Source organism: Musca autumnalis, unplaced genomic scaffold (genome assembly GCF_047663935.1).
Source record: "Musca autumnalis isolate F117 unplaced genomic scaffold, ASM4766393v1 scaffold_1, whole genome shotgun sequence".
Lineage (NCBI taxonomy): Eukaryota > Metazoa > Arthropoda > Insecta > Diptera > Muscidae > Musca > Musca autumnalis.
In genome coordinates this window covers 156,027,024-156,052,235 of record NW_027411644.1, presented here as the reverse complement: position 1 = coordinate 156,052,235, position 25,212 = coordinate 156,027,024, and the positions used below count along the sequence as shown (strand labels likewise).

The 25,212-nt window shown below is 34.7% G+C and overlaps 1 protein-coding gene across 1 annotated transcript; it reads right to left on the bottom strand.

The window, feature by feature from the left end:
* Positions 1-10,269: 10,269 nt before the first annotated feature.
* LOC141388634 (filamin-A) lies at positions 10,270-23,699 on the bottom strand. The gene is made up of 4 exons (XM_073958688.1): positions 23,371-23,699; positions 12,099-12,259; positions 11,828-12,026; positions 10,270-10,691 (listed from the first exon to the last, which is right to left on the bottom strand). The coding sequence occupies exons 1-4, from the start codon at positions 23,480-23,482 to the stop codon at positions 10,396-10,398; spliced, it is 768 nt and encodes a 255-aa protein (XP_073814789.1). The 5' UTR covers positions 23,483-23,699; the 3' UTR covers positions 10,270-10,395.
* Between the last annotated feature and the right edge of the window lie 1,513 nt (positions 23,700-25,212).

Below are 25,212 nucleotides of genomic sequence, written 5' to 3'. Positions count from 1 at the left end.
ATACAATTGGTACCAAATTTAGTAACTTTTCGTACACTTATTGGTCGAATTTCCAAAAACCCTTTGGTACATCTTTCTAACTCTCTATCAGTTACCTTCATTCCAAATTTCAGAATTCTAGCTCTTCCCGTTTGCGTAATACTAAGGGTACCATATTTAGTACCTTTTAGTACTTTTCGTACCCTTCTAGGTCGAATTTCCAAAAACCCAGCCTTATCTCACCCCTACACACCGACAGCAACCAACAGTCAAAATTTCAGCTTTCTAGCTTCAGCGGTTTCGTCTGGGCGATGATATGTCAGTCACTCAGTCACTCAGTCACTCACTCACTAAGCTCTTTTATATATATAGATAGTACAACTATTTAAAGAAGAACCAACAATTTGAAGTGAGTCTACTTTGGAAAAATAGTGATCCCAATTTACCTGATAGCTACAATGTCGCAGTTCATAGACTAATGAATCGTATAGACATATATTTGCTCTCAGCATTTATCTTCGAAATTGGTAGATGGCGTTAGTAGTTTTATTTATAGTTACTATAGATTTTATACTATTTATTCTGATAAAAGACAACATGTGGATAATCTTTGGCCAGATCTACATCCTCATATAAACAAATTCAACAAAATATTGTAATTTACCCCAAAACATTGTGCAAATGAGTGAAGATATTAAGCACTTTTTATAAGGGCGACATCTACAAAAAAGAAGCACACTACAATATCTTTGTCTATACGATTCATTAGTCTATGGTTCATCGACTAAAGTGTCTCATGAGGTAGTTTAAGAAAAATTATGAATTAAAGCACACTATGCAGACGGAAATCGACAAGCTTCTCTCAAAAGGATACGCAAGAAAAGTTTTAGACTTCGAAATTAATAACTATCCTGGTCGCACCTGGTATATTCCAATGTTTTTGGCTCTTAACCCCAAAAAGCCTGGTAAAGTTCGTCTAGTTTGGGATGCAGCAGCCAAATCCAATAATTGCTTAGGTTTCTCTTCAACGTTTTAATCGAATTTTGCTGATGTTTCCATGGTACAATTACCCAGGTTTTCATAAAATTTTGAATATGCTATGTCAAAATTTGTATGTTGTTGGGGAAATTACAACAAAAATATTTTTTTTATAAATGGACTTGACATTTCATATTCGAACAGCTGGTGTGATACCACTACCTTTGTAATTTTGTCGTGGATGTTTCATAGAATCAACTTCAAAGATGAAGACATGCATGCTCAACGATTTATCTGGTTCGAAAATAGGGACGCAAACAAAATCAGTGTTTATGTGATGAATTAGTTGCGCCCCATGTATTGCACATTTTGTGCGCAACAAAAATGCATTCGAATTTTGTGACAATTATCCCAGATCAGTAAAGGCAGCAGAGTCGTACCGCTACATGGACGATTTTATGGACCAGGGACGTACGCAGGGGGGGGGGCACGGGGGGCCCGGGCCCCCCCCGAAATTGTTTGGTCGAACAAAATTTTTTAAGCTACTGTAACTAGTTATTATATTTTTTTCTCATAAAAATGTTTGTATATTTGAAGATTTCAAATTAAAACTTATATTTTCTTAAGTTTCTGAACAGAAAATGTACATCATTAACAAGTTTTGTAAGAAAATATTTTAAAAATTTTTGTTTGTAAGCTGTTTTTGAGAGAAACTTCCAATGAAATCTGAATTACTTCTTTATGTCATATCATACCACTATCAAATGCTAATTCCTTAATGAATATACCCCATGTCTATTATTTATTCGAACTGTATAGAGCTCTCTAGGCTTAAAACTCATCCGGTTATAACAAAAATAACGAGTTCAGTATTGTGGCAATGGAAATATATAAAAAAAAATCTATTGAATACAATGTATGAAGGGTCGGTCCTTCGTGGACTACATATTGAAAGCCAATTAGAAATTTGTTTTACTGTCATCGCCAACATTTTGTTATTCTGCTTTAGACAAATTTGCTGCTAAACAGTATGAAAAAATAATGAAGACAAATGAATTTTTGTGCGTCACTTGGTTTTTACTTATCATCACCGAAGTATAATTGTAACCTCAGACTTTAGATTACGAGATAATATACACTAGGATTGTATCGTATAGATTTCATCAAAATAATGATTTAAGACTTCACATATGTTTGGACGATATTCGTTTCAGCCAAGATGGAAGTACTTATAACCGTCCGTCCGTGTGTATCTCTGTTTGTCTGGCAGGTTGGAACTCATAATAACTCACGGTCCAAGTTATGGATCTCGTAATGTTTTGTCCAAATTAAATTTAAGTCATATCGGTGCCTCCGCCATAAACGTTCAAAAAGTTCACTAACCGATTCGGTCTAAAATCGAACCTAATATGGTTCGCAAGATTACTTCCAAAAGTACATCAAGCGAATATGTTTGGACAACATCTTCAGGTCTCTTATACAAGTCTAACATAACTGCAGTTTAAATACTGTTCGATGATTCTTTGGACATTTTGTAGTCTTGTTTATAGCGATATCATACTTTTTGTGGACAAGTTTATGCTTCCTGACAAAGCTCTAAATACTACGGTGGCCAACTAAAAAACTTATGGGCGCGGTAACTATCGAGAGGAGTATCTCTCAAATAATTATTAGTGAATAATTATGTGGGGTTCAATAAGTCCATCAAAGTGTTTGTCATCGAGTCCAAAAACTTCTAACCGTACAATTAAGAAAACAAATTATATCGCTTCTTTTCTAACAAAATATTAAAAGTAAAAATAATCCTGGTATCAGAATCTATCTCTTTCGGTAAATAAAACTGTGCAACATTTTTAAGGTAATCTTGTGCAAATAATTTGAAGTGAGGATTTTTTGAAAGTACAGACCCAAAGTACAAAAGCCCTAGTTCCGTTTTGTTGAGTCAGATACAACTTGGATTTTATGGTCCCATATAAACATTGTTAAATATCGACTTTTTAAACAACTCGGGGCTATATCTCTGAAACCAATGCAAATCTTCTTCTAACCTTTGCAGCAAATTTGTAGATAAGGGCCAAAATAAAATATTTGGAGGAATGAAAAAAAATTAATTTTATAATATATCTAAAAATTCCATAATTTGTATACATTTCGCACCATATCTCCAAAAATGTTAAATTTTTCTTAATGTTTTCATTTGGAAACATATCAAAGACAACGACAGCCGATGTTCTTATAAATTAGGCTAAGATCATCGAAATAGTGAAAATCTTGCTATAGCAAAGACAACGGCAATTCTTTGTGGTTGTAAAATTCTGCGATAAACCATAACGTGGACCTGTATGATTAGTCCCGATTTACATTAAACGATTTTTCTTGCGGCAATTTTTCTCGTTCTCTTTTAAACTTCCCTCTTGCGTTTATAGGGGCAATTCTGTTTAGTCAAGATTTGTTTTCAAAACAATGAAAATAATGTCAAAAACGAAAAATATAAAAGGAATTGCCTGAAAATTGCCGGTACGAGCAATTTTTTTCCACTTCCATACCCCTTATGTGTCTCTCCTACAAACTGAGACTTGCCGCACGTAAACTCGCCTAATGTAAATTGGGAATAAATATTATGAATTCTTTCTATTGAATTTATATACTTTGTACCATTATTTCATATAAAATATAGAATAGAATATGTGCCAAAATTTCCAGTCCATCGGACAAAAATTTACCGAGATATGAGCTTTCGAAGAGAAACATTTATTGTGTTTTGTATGTAGCATAGTAAGTAACAAGTAAGAAAAGCGTTAAGTTCGGTCGGGCCGAACTTTTTATACCCTCCACCACAAATTTCAGCCATTTCGGTGGATTAATGTGGCCACAACCTTCAAAATACCGAAATTCGGAAGGTACCGTTCTATGGGGGCTATATGATGGCGTGGACCTATACCTGCAAATTTCAGGGGGAAAGTTTTATACGCCTAAAGAAGACTAAATACCAAATTTCAGCCATATCGGTGTGATAATGAGGCTAAAACGTTCAAAATATCGAAAATCGGGAGATATTGTATTATGGGGGCTATATCAACACGTGGACCTATATAAACATTTTATGGTAGAAATGTTTCTTAGCCTCTGGAAACACAAAATACAAAGTTACAACAGATTCTTTGGTCAAATGGGTCTAATACATTCAAAATATATTAAAATGACGCGTACTTTATAAGGGGTCTTATGTGGGGACTATACCAAAACGTGGACCTATATAACCCAACTTTGGTAGGAATGTTTTCTGGCCTCTGAATACACAAAATACCAAATTACAACCAATTCTGTGGTCAAATGGGTCTAATACATTCAAAATATATTAAAATGACGCGTACTTTATATGGGGCGTTATATGGGGGCTATACCAAAACGTGCACCTATATAACCCAACTTTGGTAGGAATAGTTTTTGGCCTCTGGAGACACAAAGTACCAAATTACAACCAATTCGGTGGTAAAATGGGCCAAATATCTTAAGCATTCCTTAAAACGACGACGCGTCACGCGTCATTTTGTATGGGGTCTATACGAAAGCGTGGACCTACATAGCCCGCTTTCAATACCAAAAGTCTTACGTAAATATAACATATTTTCCCAAAATTTCATCAACCTACGTCAATCCGTTCGGACGCTAGAGTGATTTCCACAGACGGACAGACGGACAGACAGACAGACGGACAGACGGACAGACGGACGGACATGGCTATATCGATGTAGAATTGCACACTGATCAAGAATATATTTTGTGGGGTCTACAATGATTATTTCGAGTAGTTACAAACGTAGTGACAAACTTAATATACCCCCATCCTATGGTGGAGGGTATAAAAACGTCTTTTCCTCGAAGTGGCACTATATATGTTTTTGTGGGACTATTGTACACATAAATCATGTGCTTAACCGAGAGTCTTTAAAAAAACTGTTGACGGAGTCAGAAAAAATATCAATTTTGTACAGTGTTTTGTTTTTGTTAAAATCGAAATTTTGATTTTAACTGTTCAAAATTTTTAAAAATTGATTTTTTTAATTCCTTTTCGATAATGGACAAGATTATTAGGTTCGTAATGGTCCCACAAAAATATTTGCTGATCGGTTTATTATTTTTCAAACTACAGTGGGTACTGCAAACTGCTTTAGTAAAAACAAGATTTTTCAAAAAAAAAAAGATAGAAGGTAACTTAAGGTTTAATAGATTTTTTATAAAAAATGCATGAAAATGGCTTTTCTCGTGCTTATAAGTGGCCATAATCCCTTAAAATAGCTTTACGTAACGCTACAAAACACTTGAATTTTTCATGATTTTTGGTCAAGTTGTGCCCCCCCCCCCCCCGAAATGAAATCCTGCGTACGTCCCTGTTATGGACAATGTGCAAAGTGTGGAAGAAGTCTTTAGAGTTAGCACTACAAGTTATAATAATTCATGCTACTGGTAGCTTTCACATGAGAAATTGGATGTCAATTTCCAAATGGGAGCAAGAAAAATTAGGCGGTGGAGAGCAGACATAGAATACGTTTGGAGCTGTTGAAAAATGTTTCAGTAAAATTGCAGATTTTCACGGCTCTCGAGAAACATATTCGAGTCGAATGTGGTCCCTACCAATAGGGAGGTTCTTCAAGTTCTGATGTCCATATTTGATTCGCTTGGGTTCATCTGCCATTACACGATTGGGTTGCAAATACTTCTGCAACAAATTTGGGATCAGCAACAAGTGGTTCTCATGGTTGTCCAATTTGGCGAAGATTTCGCAAGTATAAATTGCACTCAAGAATTCCAAATTCATACCTTGTCGACTCTGGAGAAGACGGATACGCCGCGTTGTGCTACAATCGTATTCAATATCAATTCCAAATTTCAATTCTAAGTTTGCAACTCCAAGCAGCCCTCATTGGTGTGCGCCTGCAGTAAAAATGACACTAATTTTCTTCTGGTCGGACTCAAAAACTGCGCAGAGCTGGTTGTTCATGGATCCGAAGAATTTTAAGACATTCATCGTGTACAGAGTTGGAGAGATTCTAGAGTCTACAAATATTTACCAATGGAAATGGGTGTCCTCAAAATTAAATTAAGCTGATTTGGGTCTTTTCATGATGATATGTGGTTCCATGGTCCTAAATTCCTCAATGAAGAGGAAAGTTCTCCCAACCCAAGAAGAGGTACGCCATTATCTGTTACATACATATTTCGAAATCACATAAAATCACCATAAACTTTGAGTTTTTTCATTCTGGAAACAAATTTATAAGCGCTGTCGCTATTTCTACATTATATAGGGAAGTTAAAAGCTGTGTCTTTTTACGTGATAATTTGTAATAATTATTACGAAATGTTGCTAAATGCTGTCTTTTTACACACAAGTTCAGTAAAAGAGAGCGAAGTGAGAGAGCAATTTTGACAGTTGTTTGCTGAGAAATTGCTAAAAGTTGCTGAAAGAATTTTTCCCAGCAACATTTAGCAAGTTCGATCAGCTGTTTTTTAATCATCTGCTAATGGTCAGCTGCTCAATGTTTATCTGATTTTTGTGGAAAAAATACTATAAATATTACGATTTAGCTATTTATTGTTCATTTTATTAATATATTAATTAATTTTTATTTATTTTGCTTAAAATTGAACAACTTTTTCATTGCTTTGGAGTTAGTTTTTCTTCCATACATTGTCGCCAATTTTTTTGTTTTGGTAATCGACTGTTACCTTGCTAAAGTTTACTAAATGCTGTCTTTTTACCTTTTCTCTATTTTCGTATCAAAGAGTAAAATCTCTCTTACTCTCTTAAAAGAAGTTACTGAATAATTATTACTGAAAAAGTTAAAAGGCACAACTAATATTTGTTGAGGTTCGAATGTGTCCAGAAAATCAAACTTGTTTTGTACAAATATGCCTAAAAATTCGGTTTTCTGATGAGATATGGTGCCTCAAGTATAACAAGCCAATAGAAAAAGGCAGTAAACTGAAACAAATGAATATCTACCTAGACGAAAAGGAAGTTTTACGTGTCTCATGAAGAGCTGAGAGCCCAGATTGAGAGCATTTTAAAAGTGTGTACGGAGTAAGTGTCAAAAGTGCAAGAATTTAGCAGCAGTACATTATCCACCTGAAATTGCAGCGTTACCGCCAGCCCGATTATCCAGTTTTGAACGTCTATTTACTTACGTCGGAGTCGATTTCATTGGCCCATTATAAGTCACAGTTGGGAGGCACAAAGAGAAGATATGGGGTGTTCTGTATACATGCTTAACGATACGTGCAATTCATATTGAAGTGCCTCATAGTCTTGACACGAGCTCCTGCATAATGTGCATTCAATACAAATGGTTTTTAAAGTGCCTTGTCGTGCCATCTGTGAATGTTGGTACCTATAATTTTGAGGTAGTAAAGGACTTCGTCTACCTCGGCACCGCCATAAACACAACAAATAACATCAGTTGTGAAATACGAAGAAGAATAGTGTTGGCTAACAGATGCTACTTTGGGCTGAGTAAGCAGTTTAGGAATAAAGCCACCTCTCGTCAAACAAAAATAACACTGTACAAAACACTGATACTACCCGTGCTAATGTATGGTTCCGAAGCATGGGTACTTGCTCAAGCAGATAAGGCAGTGCTTTGTGTGTTTGAGAGAAAAATTCTACGAAAGATCTATGGGCCAATCTGTGTTGACGGCGAATATCGGCGTCGTATGAACATCGAGCTGTATCAACTATACAATGACATCAATATAGTTGAACGAATCGAGATACAACGATTGCGATGGCTAGGCCATGTTATAAGAATGAGTGATGATGAACCCGCTAAAAAGGCGTATAAATACGGGCCGCATGGAGGTTCTCGCAGATCTGGAAGGCCAAAGCTTCGTTGGAGCGAACAAGTGAAACGAGATATCACAAAGCTACATATCCCAGATTGGGAAAATACAGCAGCAAATAGAGAGGATTGGAGATTTTTTCTTAGTTCGGCTTATGGAACAAATGTTCTGTAAAAGGCCAGCTAAGTAAGTAAGTAAGTCGTGATTTAATAAAGATTTTATCTGAAATTATTTCAAAGTCTTTTATTTTACAAAGGCTACTCTTAAAAGTTGTAAAATATCGGCCGAACTCAACACATTGCAATACAGGAATTTATTGATCTCGAATTTTTTATTATGTAATATATTATTGAAATGTTTGCAAGTTTTTTTACGGGATCTCACACATCAATGCATATTCATATAAGGTAAATGCATGAATTACAACAACTGACCAATTTACAAAAACAACATTGTTGTTATTGAAAATTAATTGTCAAAGATAAATATTGAGTAATAGGGTCATTCCAAAAATTTGTTCAGGAAAAACATAAATACATTTTGAAAATCCTCTGAAATAGAACAAATTTTAATCAAAATGTAAATATTATGTGCGTTCGTTTACTCAAAATTTGTACAAATTGTTACTGAATGTTGTTCGTTTACTCTACAGTATAATACAAAAAACCTTAGCCGATTACAAAAAATTACTGAACTTGTGCAAATTTGTACAAATTGTTGAGTAAACGAACACACCTATTGTTACGAATGTAACTGATAGGTTTAAGTTAGTTTAGTCTAATTTCCGTTAATTTAAAAATTTGAATTGTAACGTAAAGTTTTATTACGCAGTTACTTTATTTAAGCAACAACAACAACTACCATGTAGAAATCTCTTCATTATTCTAGTTATTTACCTTTCATTTATGTGCTTCTGTTTTGTTTTGCCACAATCATGTAATTATTGTTTAGTTTGTTACTTCGTTATTTCTTGCATCTGTTGTAGTTACGTCATTACTGTGCTTGTCGTCCAATTGTATTCCCCCCCCATGTATGTATGTGAGTATAGTTGTTCGCTTAGTGCGAATGTGCGTCTGTGTGTTCGTTGCACAGATTCGAGATGTTGCCAGATTTTGTGGATACTTCTAGAACAGGGAGACTTTGGGGTATAAATACAGGGGAAATGGCAATGACGTTTTAGTTGTGAATTTTATACCGAAGTGTAAACATCGACTAGTAAAGAAGTAAAGTAAAGCTGTGTACTTAGCTATAACAGTCAGCTCCGAATAAGTGTAATAAAGTAAATAAAGCATTGTAGAAACGTAATCTAAAACGAACCCTGTTTTATTTGGTACAAATCGTATCGGGGAATAAAACAACGTCTACACGGAGATTAGTTAAATCTAATTCCGTAACAATATAAAGCATTCAGAACTGTCTTATGTCATGTTCACACGAGCGTTTCAATTACGTTGTTCGCCTGTCGAACGACGTACTCGAATTAACCCGTTTCCACTACACCGTTCGTAATTAACAAAAACATATACAAAATTGCCTTCATTTTTGTTTCCTTGTTTTTACGAAAATTTTTAACCGAAAACACATAAAATTTACATTAAATGAATAGGAAAAGCAATAGACTTTCCTTCAAATGTATCTTCTATATTTAACTACACACATTTCATTCATTTTTTCCATAAATTCTGAATAATTTTGTATTTTCAATATATTTTTATATGTTTCTATTTTCAAAATTAAAGAGAGAGAGAGAGACATGTCAAAACAATGTTTGTGTATGCAGACTTTCAGTTATTTGTTTCCTTTTGGTTCTGATTTTTTACGCGATTTTGAACTAATGGACAAGAAATGTGTGTGGAATTAAGAAGGAAACACAACCAATTTCCTTCTGCATCTATATAAAATGTTTAGTTCATTAATTTCCATTCATCTTTTTCCTTTTTTCTAAAAATTTTTGTGTTTTCAACAAATTTTTCAATTTTGAATTTAGACATGTCATAATTAATTTTTTCGATAAATTCTCTCATTTGTTAGGGATGGGACATACTTTTTCGTCGTTCAGAGAGTATTTCTAATCGAACCACGTAGAAAAATCGTCGTTCGTTCATAGAATTTTGTGTGGGGAAATATGTAAGTAATTTATTCGTAGTTATGGGTCGAACAACGAATGGAGAAACGAACGACGTACCGTGGAAACGAGCTATTAGGTCATTGTTATTACACGTTTACTGTGAAAAGAAGAATTTTATGGGTAGCAAATTTCGAAGTTTCAAATTTCATGAGTAGACCCTATTACATTTTGAAAAATAAATTTACAAAAAAGTACGAATACAGCTGATTGTCACTTCTACCTTGTATAAATATGCCTTATCACACACTATCTTAAATTGTTTGTTTTCTTGGTTCGAAAACATTACCTTGTCAAACTATATACATATTCTATCTCCTTTTTTATAATTGATGTGTTCTAAATTCTTCTTAACAACAAATATTTTTTTTATTTTTAATAGCTATGGTTAATAAATATATTTGGTTTATTTTTTATTCTACAGAAAACATAAAACTAATTTAATTAAATCTACTTCTTATTACTTAAAGCTTTTAATTGGTACTTAATGAAAACGGTGAACCGGGTATATGATCATCGCCCCATTTTGCAGCCAATAGATAATCTCCTGGGTCATCAACTTGATAGGTAACTTTGTAAACATTTTTACCCATATGTTTGACGACAACTTCATCACATTGTCCTTTAGGACCAAAAATACCCACAAATAGGATATTGTTTCCCGCCGAAGAACCGTCGATAAAGAATTCATTCTTCTCATTTAATATAATGTGGCTCAAGCCAAGACCACGGTATGTAACCTTTGATGCATCTGATTTGAATACTGGCACTAGAAAATAAATGAGAGAGAGAGAGCAAATATTTAGTTATTGCAGTATGTTTTTGTAGCAAAAATTTTCGTTCGAGAATTCATTTGTAATTCGAATTGTGTTATTTGTAATTCGAATTATTGCATTTGCAATTCGAATTATTATATTTGAAATTCGAATTATTCCATTTGAAATTTTAAACAAAAAACTTTGAATTACAAATGAAATGTTTCGAATTACAAATATAATAATTCGAATTGCAAATGCAATAATTCGAATTACAAATAACACAATTCGAATTACAAATGAATTCTCGAATTACGAATCAAATGTTACACATTACATATGGAATTCTCGAATTACAACTAAAATGATTCGAATAACATCTGAAAAAGGTGTAGATCGTTTTAGTTTCTCATTACAGCATTAATTAAATACAGATCTAAGATTCCATTGTGATTTGTTTTGTTAATAAATATGTATGTTTAAAAAAAATTAACGTTTTTAAATTTCATTACAGGCCTAAAAATCTTGTAGTGACTATGTGGTTCAAATGTCTCCATATAGACCCAAAAGAACTACATATTCAATATAGTTATGGTCGATAGTATCTTCCCAAAACGGTTATTGAAATTTTTTGCAAAGACATAAAATATAACAAGATGGGACATTTATATTGCTACTATACATCGGCAGATGGAGCTGGAGGTCTAACATAATGTTATGTTCCAATATGGTGACATAAAACTATGTTATACTTGTTTTTGTTGCCGTCGTGTTCTGTTAGTTGTCTGTTATACACAAATACCCTCTATGGTTTAATATTAAAATTGAACTGCATTATGCACTATGTCCAATCTTTACAGTTCTATGTCTTTGTTTTTTGAAAATTGTTTTCAAAATTTGTCTGTATATTGAAAATTTTTTTTGGATTGCCACAAATAACACAATCAATCAATGAGAACAATTCAAAAAATCTCCAAAATAAACATATTGGAAATACTGATATGAAAAGCTTTTCGGAATCAGACGAATGCTTTTCATTTTTTTATAAAAACCAAATTAAAAACAATTCGTTTTCTTATGAAACATTCGTTTTAAAAACTATTTTTTTTTACAAAAACAGGCTGTTAATTGTTGTTAATATAATACTTACATTCGACTTTTGTTTTCGGTTCCAAATCAAATCCACTTATGGCCACAATTATAAATGGTGATTTTGGTAATGTTACTGAATTACATTTTATGTGAACTTTATATAGACCAGCCTCGACCAACGAGAAGCTAACTTCAAATCTTTCGGGATCAATTATTTTTAATGGTACGAATATTTGATGTCCAGATGGATTTTCCAACTAAAAATTTAAAAAATAATTAATATAATAAGTTTTATTAAAATGTTTAGCTATTTTAAATGAACTACAAACCTTAACTTCAAAGTTGCCTTTAACTCCATTTCGTTTGATTATAAAATTAACATGACTGTTTACACGTAAAGCTCCATTGGGAAAATGAAGCAACTGCACAAGACTCGGATCTGTCAGCTCTGGCGCAACAAATACTTGTGGTGGTTGCGTAGAATATCTATCTGTATAAAAATAAATATTAACAATTTAAAAGATTAATTAAATCGTATATTTTATACGTATAAAAAACAATACCTTATATATTAAATGGGCTCTGAAAAAATAACCGAGCAGTTTCTACAAAACTTATATTCTAAATGAATATGTACTCGTATGAATGTCCCACAATTAAACTCACGGTGGGTATTAATTACCTCTCCCAACCGGTGTAACAATCTTGACGCGATGCGAAAACATACGTTCAAAAATATAAGGTTTTAACCTACGAGTACCATGTTTTTCAAGGCTTGTCGCCTGCAGCTTAAGATTCTGTGTGTCACAAAAGCCGACTGTAGTTATGGGTTGAGACCACACCCCTCATCGACTACATGAATGGCAACATAAACAGACAGAGCTCAGTTCTCTTCATGGAGGAGAAAGTCCATCAAAGTTTCAAAAGACAGCATAGAAGAGGAGAAAACTATAGACAGAACAGTGATCCGTGTATGACAAGAGGTTAGTAAGCGAGAATCATACATCAAAAATATGTATGGTTTGCTGGTACTTCCGACCACCAAAAATTCCAAAACCAAAAAGCAACAGATAACAAATCGTAGCGAATACAATGTAGTCGTTTTTAAAATGGATCCAAAAACCATCTCAAGCTTATAAGCAGATTTAAAAAAAAATCATCTTGAGGTTTAGCAGTAAAATTCCCACTTCAAGAAGGGTGCAGAGGCTTCAAGGCTGTCTGTTACCACCATAACCTCAAACGAGGATCCCAAGCTGATAACAGATTTGGAACCTGTGAAGATTGAGAAGGTGTTAAAACCATTAGATCCCCCAAAGATCTCTGAGACGGATTCATTGGGCTCTTCAGCAAAGATGTCGACACGGTCACAATCGGCGGAACTCGTTCTATTCATCAGGAAGGGTAAAATTTACGATTTTCAACCACCATCATTGGTTTGAGTTGCATTAGAACATTCCCTTAAAGTTAAATACATGAGAAAAATGCTGGACTACCGCATGACCTTAAAAACCTAGCAAAATTTGATGGAAGTGATTCCATGAAATGCCATGATTTCACTGGATCTTTTGCATTGGTTCAAATGAAGTCGTGAAAGATCCGATCTTTTTATCAGCATTTGAACCCATTCAAAGGAAGTCGTGAAAGATCCGATCTTTTCATCAGCATTTAAACCAATTCAAAGGAAGTCGTGATAGATCCGATCTTTTCATCACCATTTGAACCCATTATATTGATCCAATAGAGATGAATTTTGTGTTTTTATTTATACACATGTACATATATTTTCTTTTACTTTTCTAAGATTTATTAAAGCTATGTAAGATTTATTACGCTAGGAAGTCCCAATCATTGAGCAAAAAATAGAGTCGGACTGCAATCTTTGGTATTATAAAAGTGTCCTTGCCTGCTCTAGAGAGCCCTGGTTTACAAGTCGATTTGTAGACCCCTACAAAACAAAAGAGTGTACATTTCCAAAATGTTCTTAAATTAAAATTCATGAAATAGTAATTTGCAGTTAGAGTCCATGTCGAAATCTTAACTGGTGATGGGAACTGAAAAACCTTTTGCAAGATGAATCAATCAATCAGCTGCGGAGGAATTAAACTATGTTGCGAGTAGCGGCGGTGTTTAAACTGCAACAGCTGGACGGCCAAATATAAAGTATCTCAATAAAGTTCTCACACACACATCGTTCCCGAAGTCTGGAAAATATACCAGCTACTGAAGCCTAGCAAGGATGCCAGCAAAGGTGAATCGTTCAGACCAATTTCGCTTTATTCGCCCGTAACAAAGTCCCCCAGCATCAGAAATAATTGTCTAGTTGCCGATCAATAACATGGGATCCGCAAGCAGCACAACAACTGCTGTCATCCCCACACATATTAGTCGAGGACTCAATCAAAATAAGCCGTGTGATAGAACAGTGATAGTATCCCTTTGAGACTGTCAAGCACTCCACGCTGTTTGAGTTCATCGAGCAGACTACGCTCCAGCTAAGTTTGAAACGTTGGATAATAAATTATAGTTTGAACGCCTGTCATGCGTAGAATTTAGGATCAAGATGTCCGAGACCCGTAGAGTGAAACTTGGAGTTGTCCGAGGTGATATTACAGGAACTGTCTAACCTATAACGTATGCGGATGATTGTACGATCTTGGTGTCAGGTGCCTTCCCTGATGACATTTGTGAATGGCTGAACTCATTTTGTCTGATCTTACCACCCTTTTCCACGCGAGGAATATACAAATATCAGCCAATAAATCTACGGCCACTTTGTTCACCACTTGGGCGGCAGAGTAAAGAACAATAGAGTTGAATGTCATGGTCGATGGGAGTAGATACAGGATCAACAAGCCTATCAAGCAGGTTTAAGAAGTATTCACATGAATGCAGTCGCAGGTTCAATAAAAAACTATCTATCGTCTGCATGCGGTCCTCGGAGAATATCCACCATTTATCTCAGCTGTCAGGACAAAGCAGAGTATTTTTGGTTCAATACGCTCGGGATGGTGCTGCCGTCGAAATTTCTATAGGGCAAGGTTTCATGATGCAAAACATCTGCTCAGCGTCAAATCTACTAACAAACTTCAATATTTAGCCATTATTATTTCATAAATTGCTTTCAATAACTAAAAACGCCATGAAAATCATATTTCAATACAGCATTTTCCGAACAAGGCGTGAAAAACTCATGCCAAAGGGTTGGTGAAAATGACATGCAAAGATTAGCGAAAATGCCATTCTAGGGAATTAGTTAAGATGACATGCCAAAGAATTGTTGAAGATGCCAATCCACCGAGTTAGTGAAGATGACATGCTTAGGATCTGAAAATGAATTGCATCTTTTGGGGGTCACGAATGAGTGAAGATGCTAAAAAATGACATTCCATTTCACTTGCACCCATTCTTGAATAGCATCTTTGGCATCGAACATTTTGCTGGGAAGGAATAACGAGGAGTGGAGATAGAAAGGTTTTATTGCGCTCTACGCCTGCTAAAACATAATTGGAAAAGATTCAGGGACTCAGTGGATGCGTCCAAAAAATCCATGTCATCATTTTAAAAATTTAAAGTCAAATCGCTTCTAAATATTCCTAATTTTTCAAAATCCAACTTATTTTTACCATTTTTTGCGATCTCATTATTAAAACCTATTCGGTTTGAATATTTGTTTATAAATCATTTAAGGAGTATACCAAACCATGGATCAATACTGACAATTTTTGCGGGGAGGTTTACTGAGCCACAAGAAGGCCTGGTACCGGATTACCACAAATTCGGTTGAACAATGTATTGGTAACAGCAAAATACTTCAAATCAGGATGATTTGTTACATGGGAATCACTCGAAAACTTGGACGACCTAGGACTGCAATTTTTTTGTTAGAGTGTTTTTGGCCACAAAGATCAATCGATAAAAATTTCTGTTCGATATATTATCTAGAAATATTTTTGTCACACCTTCCCATGTAAGTGCCACCACTGTGCACTGGTTGCATGTAACCATGGTTCTGCCCATTTCAACATATACTGGACTTGTCTGATTCAGACACTTGGAAATAAGGCACTAGTGTCTGAATATTTCTTTATTTTTATACCCTTAGCATTTATGCTAACGAGGGTATATACACTTTTATACGGCCAAAATGTGATGTGCCTCATCGAAATCTAATTATAGTTGTTTCGAATCGAGTACTCAAAGTTGGGATGACAACATTCGTGTCGAGTAAAATTATCGCCTTTTTAATATAAATTTGCGAGTAATTTTTAGTAGCTAAATTGCCAATCGTAAACAAACAAAATTAAAGAGTTCTTATTGTCTTTTTGTTTAAAATGTAAAAATTGTTGTTTATTGTCGATTTATAGAAGAAAAATAAAATTAGTAAATAAATGTCTGCATTTTTCACACAAAATAACAAGAGAAATTGGGAATTGTCTTTTGCAGTCGTTTGAGAAATTAGAATTAAAATAAATATACAAAATTATTCACTCATTAGCATGGTAGAATAAGAAAAGGTAGCAGCAATACACAGCTGACTGAACTGGGTTGTAACGTTAGTGTCAAATTTCATATGACATTTTATACATTTATTTCTATTTCGATGTACATTAGGGACATATATTTTTTGAGAAAAAAAATATATCATACGGAAAAAAACATTTCCCAGAAAGACTTCTTCATATCAATGATATGTAACCTCCTCCAACGACGAACGATAAGCCGCGCAGTAAATCACCGCTTGTAGAGGCGATACAACGTTTGTTAATATGTGAGGTATTTTGTTAAAATTTAAAAAAATAAAGCCCTAATAAACATGTGCTTCTTTGATTTCTAAAACAAAACATTGAAACAGCTTCTCCTTTTTCTATGAATTTCCAGCGACCCCAAACTTTTCTGCAAGAATTCTACTTTCTGCGAGAATTTATGCATTTAGTGGAATGATGTGGAAACATAAAAATTGAAAATGTAAAGAATTTTCATTCATGTTTTCCAAAATATTGAAACAAACGTGAAAAATTATTAGTTTTTTTAATTCCAATAATTTATAGACATTTCCTTGTTTTGTTTACAAATACAACTGGCAGTAACGTTACAAACAAAAACAAATTCCTTTGTGGTTGTTGTTCGAGTTGTATTTGTTGTAGTATTAACTTTACCTTGTATTTGTTCTACCATGACTCATTAGACAAAATTGACTGTTTGCAGTCGTTAAAAAATAAGTTGAAACAAGTGGGAAAAGCGTTAAGTTCGGTCGGGCCGAACTTTTTATACCCTCCACCACAAATTTCAGCCATTTCGGTGGATTAATGTGGCCACAACCTTCAAAATACCGAAAATCGGAAGTTACCGTTCTATGAGGGCTATATGATGGCGCGGACCTATACCTACAAACGAAGACTAAATACCAAATTTCAGCCATCGCGGTGTGATAATGAGGCCAAAACCTTCAAAATGCCGAAAATCGGGAGATATCGTCCTATGGGGGCTATATCAAAACGTGGACCTATATAAACATTTTATGGTAGAAATGTTTCTTAGCCTCTGGAAACACAAAATACAAAGTTGCAACCGATTCTGTTGTCAAATGGGACTAATACATTCAAAATATATTAAAATGACGCGTATGGGGGCTATACGAAAGCGTGGACCTACATAGCCCGCTTTCAATACCAAAAGTCCTACGTACAAATAATAGATTTTCCCAAAATTTTATCCACCTACGTCAATCCGTTCGGACGCTAGAGTGATTTCCACAGACGGACGGACATGGCTATATCGATGTAGAATTGGACGCTGATCAAGAATATATGTGGGGTCTACAATGATTATTTCGAGTAGTTACAAACGTAGTGACAAACTTAATATACCCCCACCCTATGGTGGAGGGTATAAAAAGTAGGAATTTCTGTACAAAATATTTAATATAAGGGCTGTCTGGTTAATCTAAAAATTGTAACAATTTGTACCAATTGTTGCTGGAAGTCGTCTGTTAACACAAAAGTCCAGCAAAAGAGAGCGATACGAGAGAAACTTTTTCACAGTTCTTTTACTGAGAGTTTGCAAATTCTTGCTGGACAAATTTCTTCAAGCAAGCACTTGCAACTCTTCTTTCTGAAAACAATCAATCATTTGTTTTTAATTATTAGGTGATTTATATTTGTGAAAATTAACAAGTAAGAAAGCCGTTAAGTTCGGCCGGGCCGAACTTGTTATACCCTCTACCACGAGTTATATTGAAGTAAAATGGAATAATTAGTTTCCTTCGGTTTATGAAGAAGACTAAATACCAAATTTCAGCAATTTCAAAATATCGAACTTCAGGAGGTACCGTTCTATGGGGGCTATAACAAAACTTCGATCTATACCGACAAATTTATGGCGGAAAGTTTTTAGACTCAAAGAAGACTAAATACCAAACTTCCGATATTTCGGTAAGATAATGTGGGTACAACCTTCAAAATACCGAAAATCAAGAGGTACGCTTCTATGGGGGTATAGAAAGACGTGGACTTATACCGACAAATTTCATTGGGACAGTTTTATACACCCAACGAAGACTAAATACCAAATTTTAGCCATTTCGGTGGATTATTGTGGCCACAACCTTCAAAATAATGAAAATCGGGAGGAATTGTTCTATAGGGGCTATATTCTATTGTTTTATGGGGCTATACCGACAAAATTCTGGGGGAGAGTTTTATACCCCAACGAAGACAAATTTCAGCCATTTCGGTGTGATACTGAAGCTAAAACCTTCAAAATACCGAAAGTCGGGTGGTGCCGTTTTAAGGGGGCTATATGAAGGCGTGGACCTATACCGAAAACATTCTGGGGGAAAGTTGTATACCCCCAACGAAGACTTAGTACTAAATTTTAGCCATTTCGGTGTGATAATGAAGTTAAACCCTTCAAAATACCGAAAATCGGGTGGTACCGTTCTATGGGGGCTATATCAAAACGTGGACCGATATAGCCCATTTGCAATACCAAACATCCTAGGAGTAATAGAAACTTCTATACCAAATTACAATGCTCTATGTTAAAAATTGCGAGCTGTATCTTGATTTCAACAGACGGTCGGACATGGTTATATCGACTTAGAATTTTACCCTGATCGAGAATATTTATACTTTATAGGGTCTCCGATGAATATTTCGATGTGTTACAAACGGAATGACAAATTTAATTATACCCTCCATACTATGCAGTGTTCGAAAATAAACACTATGGGATCGTACCGTACCGCTCTGTACCGTACCAAGGTGGATAGGTTCACTACGACAATGTACCGCTCCGGTACAGTATCACTAAAAATATTTTATTTTCTCTCATATGTACATATATGAATATAATACGATCCTGCTTTCAGTTTATATAGTTTTGCGTTTTTAAACAAAAATCCTTATATTTATTATAGTACGATTATATATAACCGGACTTTACAAAACCACTGGGTTTCAAATGTCAATTCCAGTACCAAAAAGCTATAATATAAACAGCCTACTACATTTCTTCATTAATCAGAAAACGCATATATGGAACACTACAGGTACATTATTTTTATACCCTACACCACCTTGTGGTAAGGGGTATTATGTCTTTGTGCATTAGTTTGTAACATGCAAAAGGAATCGAGGTTTACTCATAGTTCCTTTTAGGGATATACATAGTCGATAGTTTTTTTGGCCAAAGGACGAACGCTATTTATTTTGGTAAAAACCGGTTCAGATTTGGATATAGCCCCCATATATATCTTCGCCCGATTTAATGCATTTGGTGCACGAAACACGCTATATTTTTCCGATTTCAATGAAATTTGGAATGTGCGACGGAATTAAGCCTAGAAATAAGTGTGCCATATTATATAGAAATTGGTTCAGATTTGGATATAGCCCCCATATATTCTCGGCCGATTTTAGGTATTTGATGCACGAAACGCGCTATAAATGTGCGATTTCAATAAAATTTGGGGCATAAAACTCTCCATTGGAAATTTGTCAGTATATGTAAATGTATTAATATAGCGCTTCCATAGAATGGTCCCTCCAGATTTTCGGTATTTTAAGGTTTTAGCGTCAATATCAAAGCGAAACGGTTGCAATGTTACATTAAATCTTCAATGGGAGTGTAAAACATTCCAATTGTTGGTATAGATCCACGTCTTTATATAGCCCATATTTTCGGTACCCCCGATTTTCGGTATTTTGAAAGTTTTAGCCACACTATTCATCCGAAATTGCTGACATTTGGTGTTAAGTCTTCGTTGGAGTTACAAAACTTTGCTTCATGAATTTCTCGGTACAGATCCACGTTTTGATATAGCCTATGGGGAGCAGTACTCCCGATTTTCGGTTTTTCTTACAGTTTTAGTCACATTAATCTGACTAAAATGTTTTAATTAGTCTTCCCTAGTGGTATAAAACATTACAACATATAAAAACATCCTTTGCAAAAAATCAGACAGGATTGTTCCACGTTTTGGTATAGCCCCCATATAAGGGCAACACCCGATTTAAACTTTTTTGAAGATTTTAGTCACATTTTTAAGGACTTGTTAATTGTAATTCTGTGTTCCCGGAAGATAGGAAATTACTAGAAGATAAAAACTATTCATATATATCCAGGTTTTAGTCTAGCCCCCCCCTGAGCTGGTATTGTCCAATTTCATGTATATCGAACGTTTTTTATTAAATTTTCGAACAGAATCGCTGTAATTTGTTGGTATTGGGTGTTGTCAGAGGATACAAAAGCTCAATTCGGATAACTGTAAATATTGCTGAATATTTTGGAAAGAAAAACGATGACGCCCAATGTGAGCTATTTCTAAGGGTTTTTCTACATTTTCCTTATGAAGTGGATGTAGCTCTACATCCTTTAGTCATAGTTTTCAGCGGACTTTCAACTTTAAATTACAACAGATTATCTAGATATTATTTCGTCATGGATTCTTCTGTAGTACAGCTTTGATGTCATCAGTGTACATATATGAATAACCTTGATTTCGATAGAGTAACTCTATAATTTTGGTTCAGTTTGCCGTAAGTCATCTGTTATTATAAGGCAATGTGTCAAATAATTTTATTAGCTTCTTAAAAGAATTGTTTGCTGGGAATCTGTATATAGACCAATAAACTCAAAATCATTGATTAATGACAAATTCGTATTAGGCATATGGTAACATGGGGCGGCTTCGCCACTGGGGCGCCTTCGCCAGCACCGATTTTCTTGATAATTACAACTGCTACAGAAATGCCGTTAAAGGGAAAATTGTGAGTTTAACGAAGATCTTTCATCTCCCAAAAATTGGCATTTCTATCAGATATATGATTGCTGATGCACGCGGTTTCATGTTTTTGGGGTATTGCGAAAAATATTCTTGGTAGGTATATTTTGTGATATCTTGTATACCTTTTGTGATATCAAAATTATATTTTATACCGTTAATAGACAAATACTGAAGAATATAAATCCAAATAATTTGGATGATAAAAGTAATTATAAATGTCAATATATTCATATTATGAACTATGTAGGGGGTGGGGCGGCTACGCCATGATAGGGGTGTTGTGGGTTAATGTGAGAAATATGTCAGGTTTAACTTAAATTGTTTATGCTATTGATATACCACGCTAAAATATGAAGTTGAAATCAAATATTGTGCTAAACCTATCTAATTTGGCAAAAATTTCATTTTTATGTCTAAATTCAAGGTACCTACTTCAATTAACGGATGGAATATGTTTCTTTTCGTAAATTTTAGAATCATTTTTGATTATTAAATAGAAAACATGTTCCTTTTATGCATAATGTTGATATTTGGGGACGAAGTATGGTAAATGCCAGTTTTAGAGCCCGTTGATATATGTCCTATGTCGATGGCGAAGCTACCCATGGGTGGGGAGGCTTCGCCACTTTTAGACATTTTGTAAATTCTCAAAAATAATATTTTAAAAACAAAATTTCAATCATTTATATATCAAAACCTCTAGTCAAGACATGCTAATATTCTTACCAAAAATAATATTTGGAAAAACTTTAATGATGTCGATATGAGAACATTTTGAAAAAAACGTGGCGAAGGCGCCCCATGTTACCATATATGTATTTTGGTGATATGAATTGGAATTTTGTACGTTGGGCGCCAAATGTTCTAAACGTAAAATTAAGGCATTTTAATATAAAGTTTGTAAAGTTGTACATATAATTACCCAAATATTTTTGAAACAACTACAAAATGACACCAATGATATTTTTCCAAAATACAGTATGCAAAGTTCATATTCGTACACCCCCCAAAACTGAATAAACTTGTTATTTATTCAAAAATTTTTATGCAAATATGAAACTATTGATGGGAATTACTATGAAGAAGAAAGATTTAGAATTATCAAAAATAACTTTTAATATCTTCCGTCATTTAGGTATAGATGGCGCCTATGTGGGTGGCAAAGTTCGTATTCGTACACCTAGAAGCACAATATATTTGTGGTATTTAGGGATTTTTTAAGCCGAAATTCCACTATTTTTTGTTCTTTTCGTCTTTTAGAATGCTTGTTCTGTAGAAAAATGTAAAATAGCGATATTTTTATTGCATAAATAAAATTCGGACAAACATTAACTATGACTATATAACTAAAAATAGCTATTAGCAGTCCTTCTGCAACAATATTTGAGGTGTCATATGCAAATAAAGGTTGCCAGCGCTTAGAAATGCAACGAAACCTAATCTGGGCTAGGGTAATATAAATAAATTTTTGATTTCTACTTCGTAAAAATCGCAAGTTTCGTTCTATATTTGGTCTCAAACTTATTGTAATTTTAGAATACAGTTTTGAAAGTCATGCTATGTCAAGCCATATCGGAAATAACGAGGAATAACAGAGTATTAAGGACGAAAATTTCCTCGAAAACAATGCATTTCTTCAATAGGTTACCCCACGTTCATTCTTAGGCATCTTACTCCTTTCCTTTATAATTTATGTATTAATTTTGGACCATTCGTTTTGTTGCATTTCCAAACGCTGGAAACATTTTTTTTTTTTTGCATATGAGACCTCGAATATAGTTGCAGAAGGACTAATACTCGCGAATGTTCGTCCGACCTTTTATTCATGCAAAATTTTTAATAAAAGTGTCGTTATTTTTACATTTTTCTATAGCACAAGCATTGCAATAGGCGAAATGTACAAAAATTAGTGGTACTTTGCTTAAAAATCTTTAAATACCACAAACAAAAACTGCTTCTGGGTGTACGAATACGAACTTTGCTAGCTACATAGGCGCCATCTATACCTAAATGACGGAATAAATTAAAAATTAGTTTTGATATTTTTAAATCTTCCCTCTTCATGGTAATTCCCATCAATTGTCTCACATTTGCATATTAAATATGTAATTAAAAACGATTTTATTCAGTTTTTAAGGATGTACGAATATGAACTTTGCATACTGTATATGCAAATATTTAGGTTTAACAAAAAGAATCGTAGGCTACGGGTTGTATTTTTTTATAAATATCATACCTATTACTAGTCTAGTCTAGGTTTTATCAACAATTGATGTTGTCTATTGACCTGTCTTGACAATGACGCAAATACTTACCCGAATCTGGTGTTTTATAATACTTTCCAAAACCGGAGACATTTTCACCCCGATTACGTTGATTTGAGGATGCTGTCGTATTTAGACGAATTTCCTGTGACGTCTTGAACATTGTTTTGTCCTTCTTTTTAATAGAAGTTTCTTTTAACACAATATTCTTTCATTTATCATATAATCAATAATTCTTTATTCAATCGTGTGTTTTTTAATCATCCACTCGTCCGTTGTACATTCATACAATTGAAATGTTCACATTCAGCACACGCGACTGTTGTGTATCGTTATTTTTGATAACTTTTCCATATGAGTTCGAAAAGAGAACTAAAATGAATATTTGTTCATAAAAAATACACACATTTTCCATCCATATGCTCCCCAAATTATAAGAGCACATTCATTTTTAATTTTAAAATTTAAGACACATTCTGAGTGGTCGGATTTGTTTGAGATACATAGACAAGCGTTTTGTTTTTTTATGTTTGTAAATTAAACAGAAAAAGAACAGAGAGATGAATAAATATGATTAATTTTTTTTCTTGAACTATGCAGAGTGCACATTAATTTTCGAAAATATGATGAGAACATTTCCCGATTATGCAGAAAGTGGCGATTGGTGCATGTTACTAATAATAACTAACCCTGAAAAAAGTATGCACCCAAAGATGCAGTTAAATGATGGGTGTAAGTGATCTGGAATGGCATAAGTTTTGTGCTTTCACTCATTCTATTTACAAGAGTGTGACCCCAAAAAGATGCAGTCCATTTCTGATCATAAGCATGCCAAAACCCCAGGAAATTATTAACTAAAATATACCCATTAAATTAAAAACAAAAAGGTGTTAAGATCGGCCGATCGAACCTTAGATCATCCACTATGAGTTGTATTGACGTCAAGATTTATTCCTAGGAGAAGTGGAATATTCTAAATGAAGAATATAAGGCATCGATGTTCTTTACCCATTCAAGATTCTCTTGGTCCGTGCCGGGACGGAGCATTGGACCAATTTGTTTGTGCCCAGTTTGCCACATCCACCACACTCAAACTTCGTTGAGATGCAATAGATGTCGGGAGTGGGTGCATCGCCGGGGTTCTGGACCCGTCTATGCGAGGGACTATGTTGCTGCATGCTGCGTGAACACAGATCCCAGTGAGTCGTAGCCATCAGAATACGCGATAGCTTCTGAGAGTTCTTTAAACACCGCTTCAGAAATCTGCCTAACCTTTGTGATGTTTGGGTAGCATAAAGGACGTTCCGAGACATCGCCGGAAAAAGTTAATTATGGGCAATGGTTAAGTCACTCTTGAGCCCTGGAAAGTAGGAAAATAGGACCACAGTCACGTATGGCTACGTTACGCAGACTGATTCGGAGAGGTGCTCAAGTTATTTTAATCAACAGTTTGTCGAGCACTCCGGGAGTTACAGAGGCGAAGAGAAGAGCACTACGTCGCATTACATATTATCCTGCCGAGGACGGACCACACAATTTACATCATAAAATAACTATACAAATGTCGATCATCAGCATGCGTTCCGTAAGCACGACAGCAGCGCTGCACGCCATCTCAACAGGACTCGAGAATTCAACCAGAGCAAGCCGCGTGATAGAACAGTGGTGGTGGCGCTTGACTCATCAAAAGTCTTTGATACTGTCAAGCACTCCACGCTGTTTGATGACATCGAGCAGACTACTGTCCGATCAAGTTTGAAACGTTGGATAATCAATTATATGTGTGAACGCCAGTCGTACGTGGTATTAAGGAACAAGAAGTCCAAGATGGAAGGCCCGACACACGCAAGCACATCAAGAAGGGTCTTCTCGTTCTAGAGAGGGAGGTCCAAC

Bases quoted from the DNA above. Each gene is read 5' to 3' on its own strand.
- LOC141388634 (XM_073958688.1), bottom strand. From the start codon at position 23,482: ATGTTCAAGACGTCACAGGAAATTCGTCTAAATACGACAGCATCCTCA. The intron at 12,260-23,370 runs GTAAGTATTTGC...ATTTTTATACAG, and splicing joins TTATAAAACACCAGATTCGG to ATAGATATTCTACGCAACCA. The intron at 12,027-12,098 runs GTTTGTAGTTCA...TTAAATTTTTAG, and splicing joins AAGGCAACTTTGAAGTTAAG to TTGGAAAATCCATCTGGACA.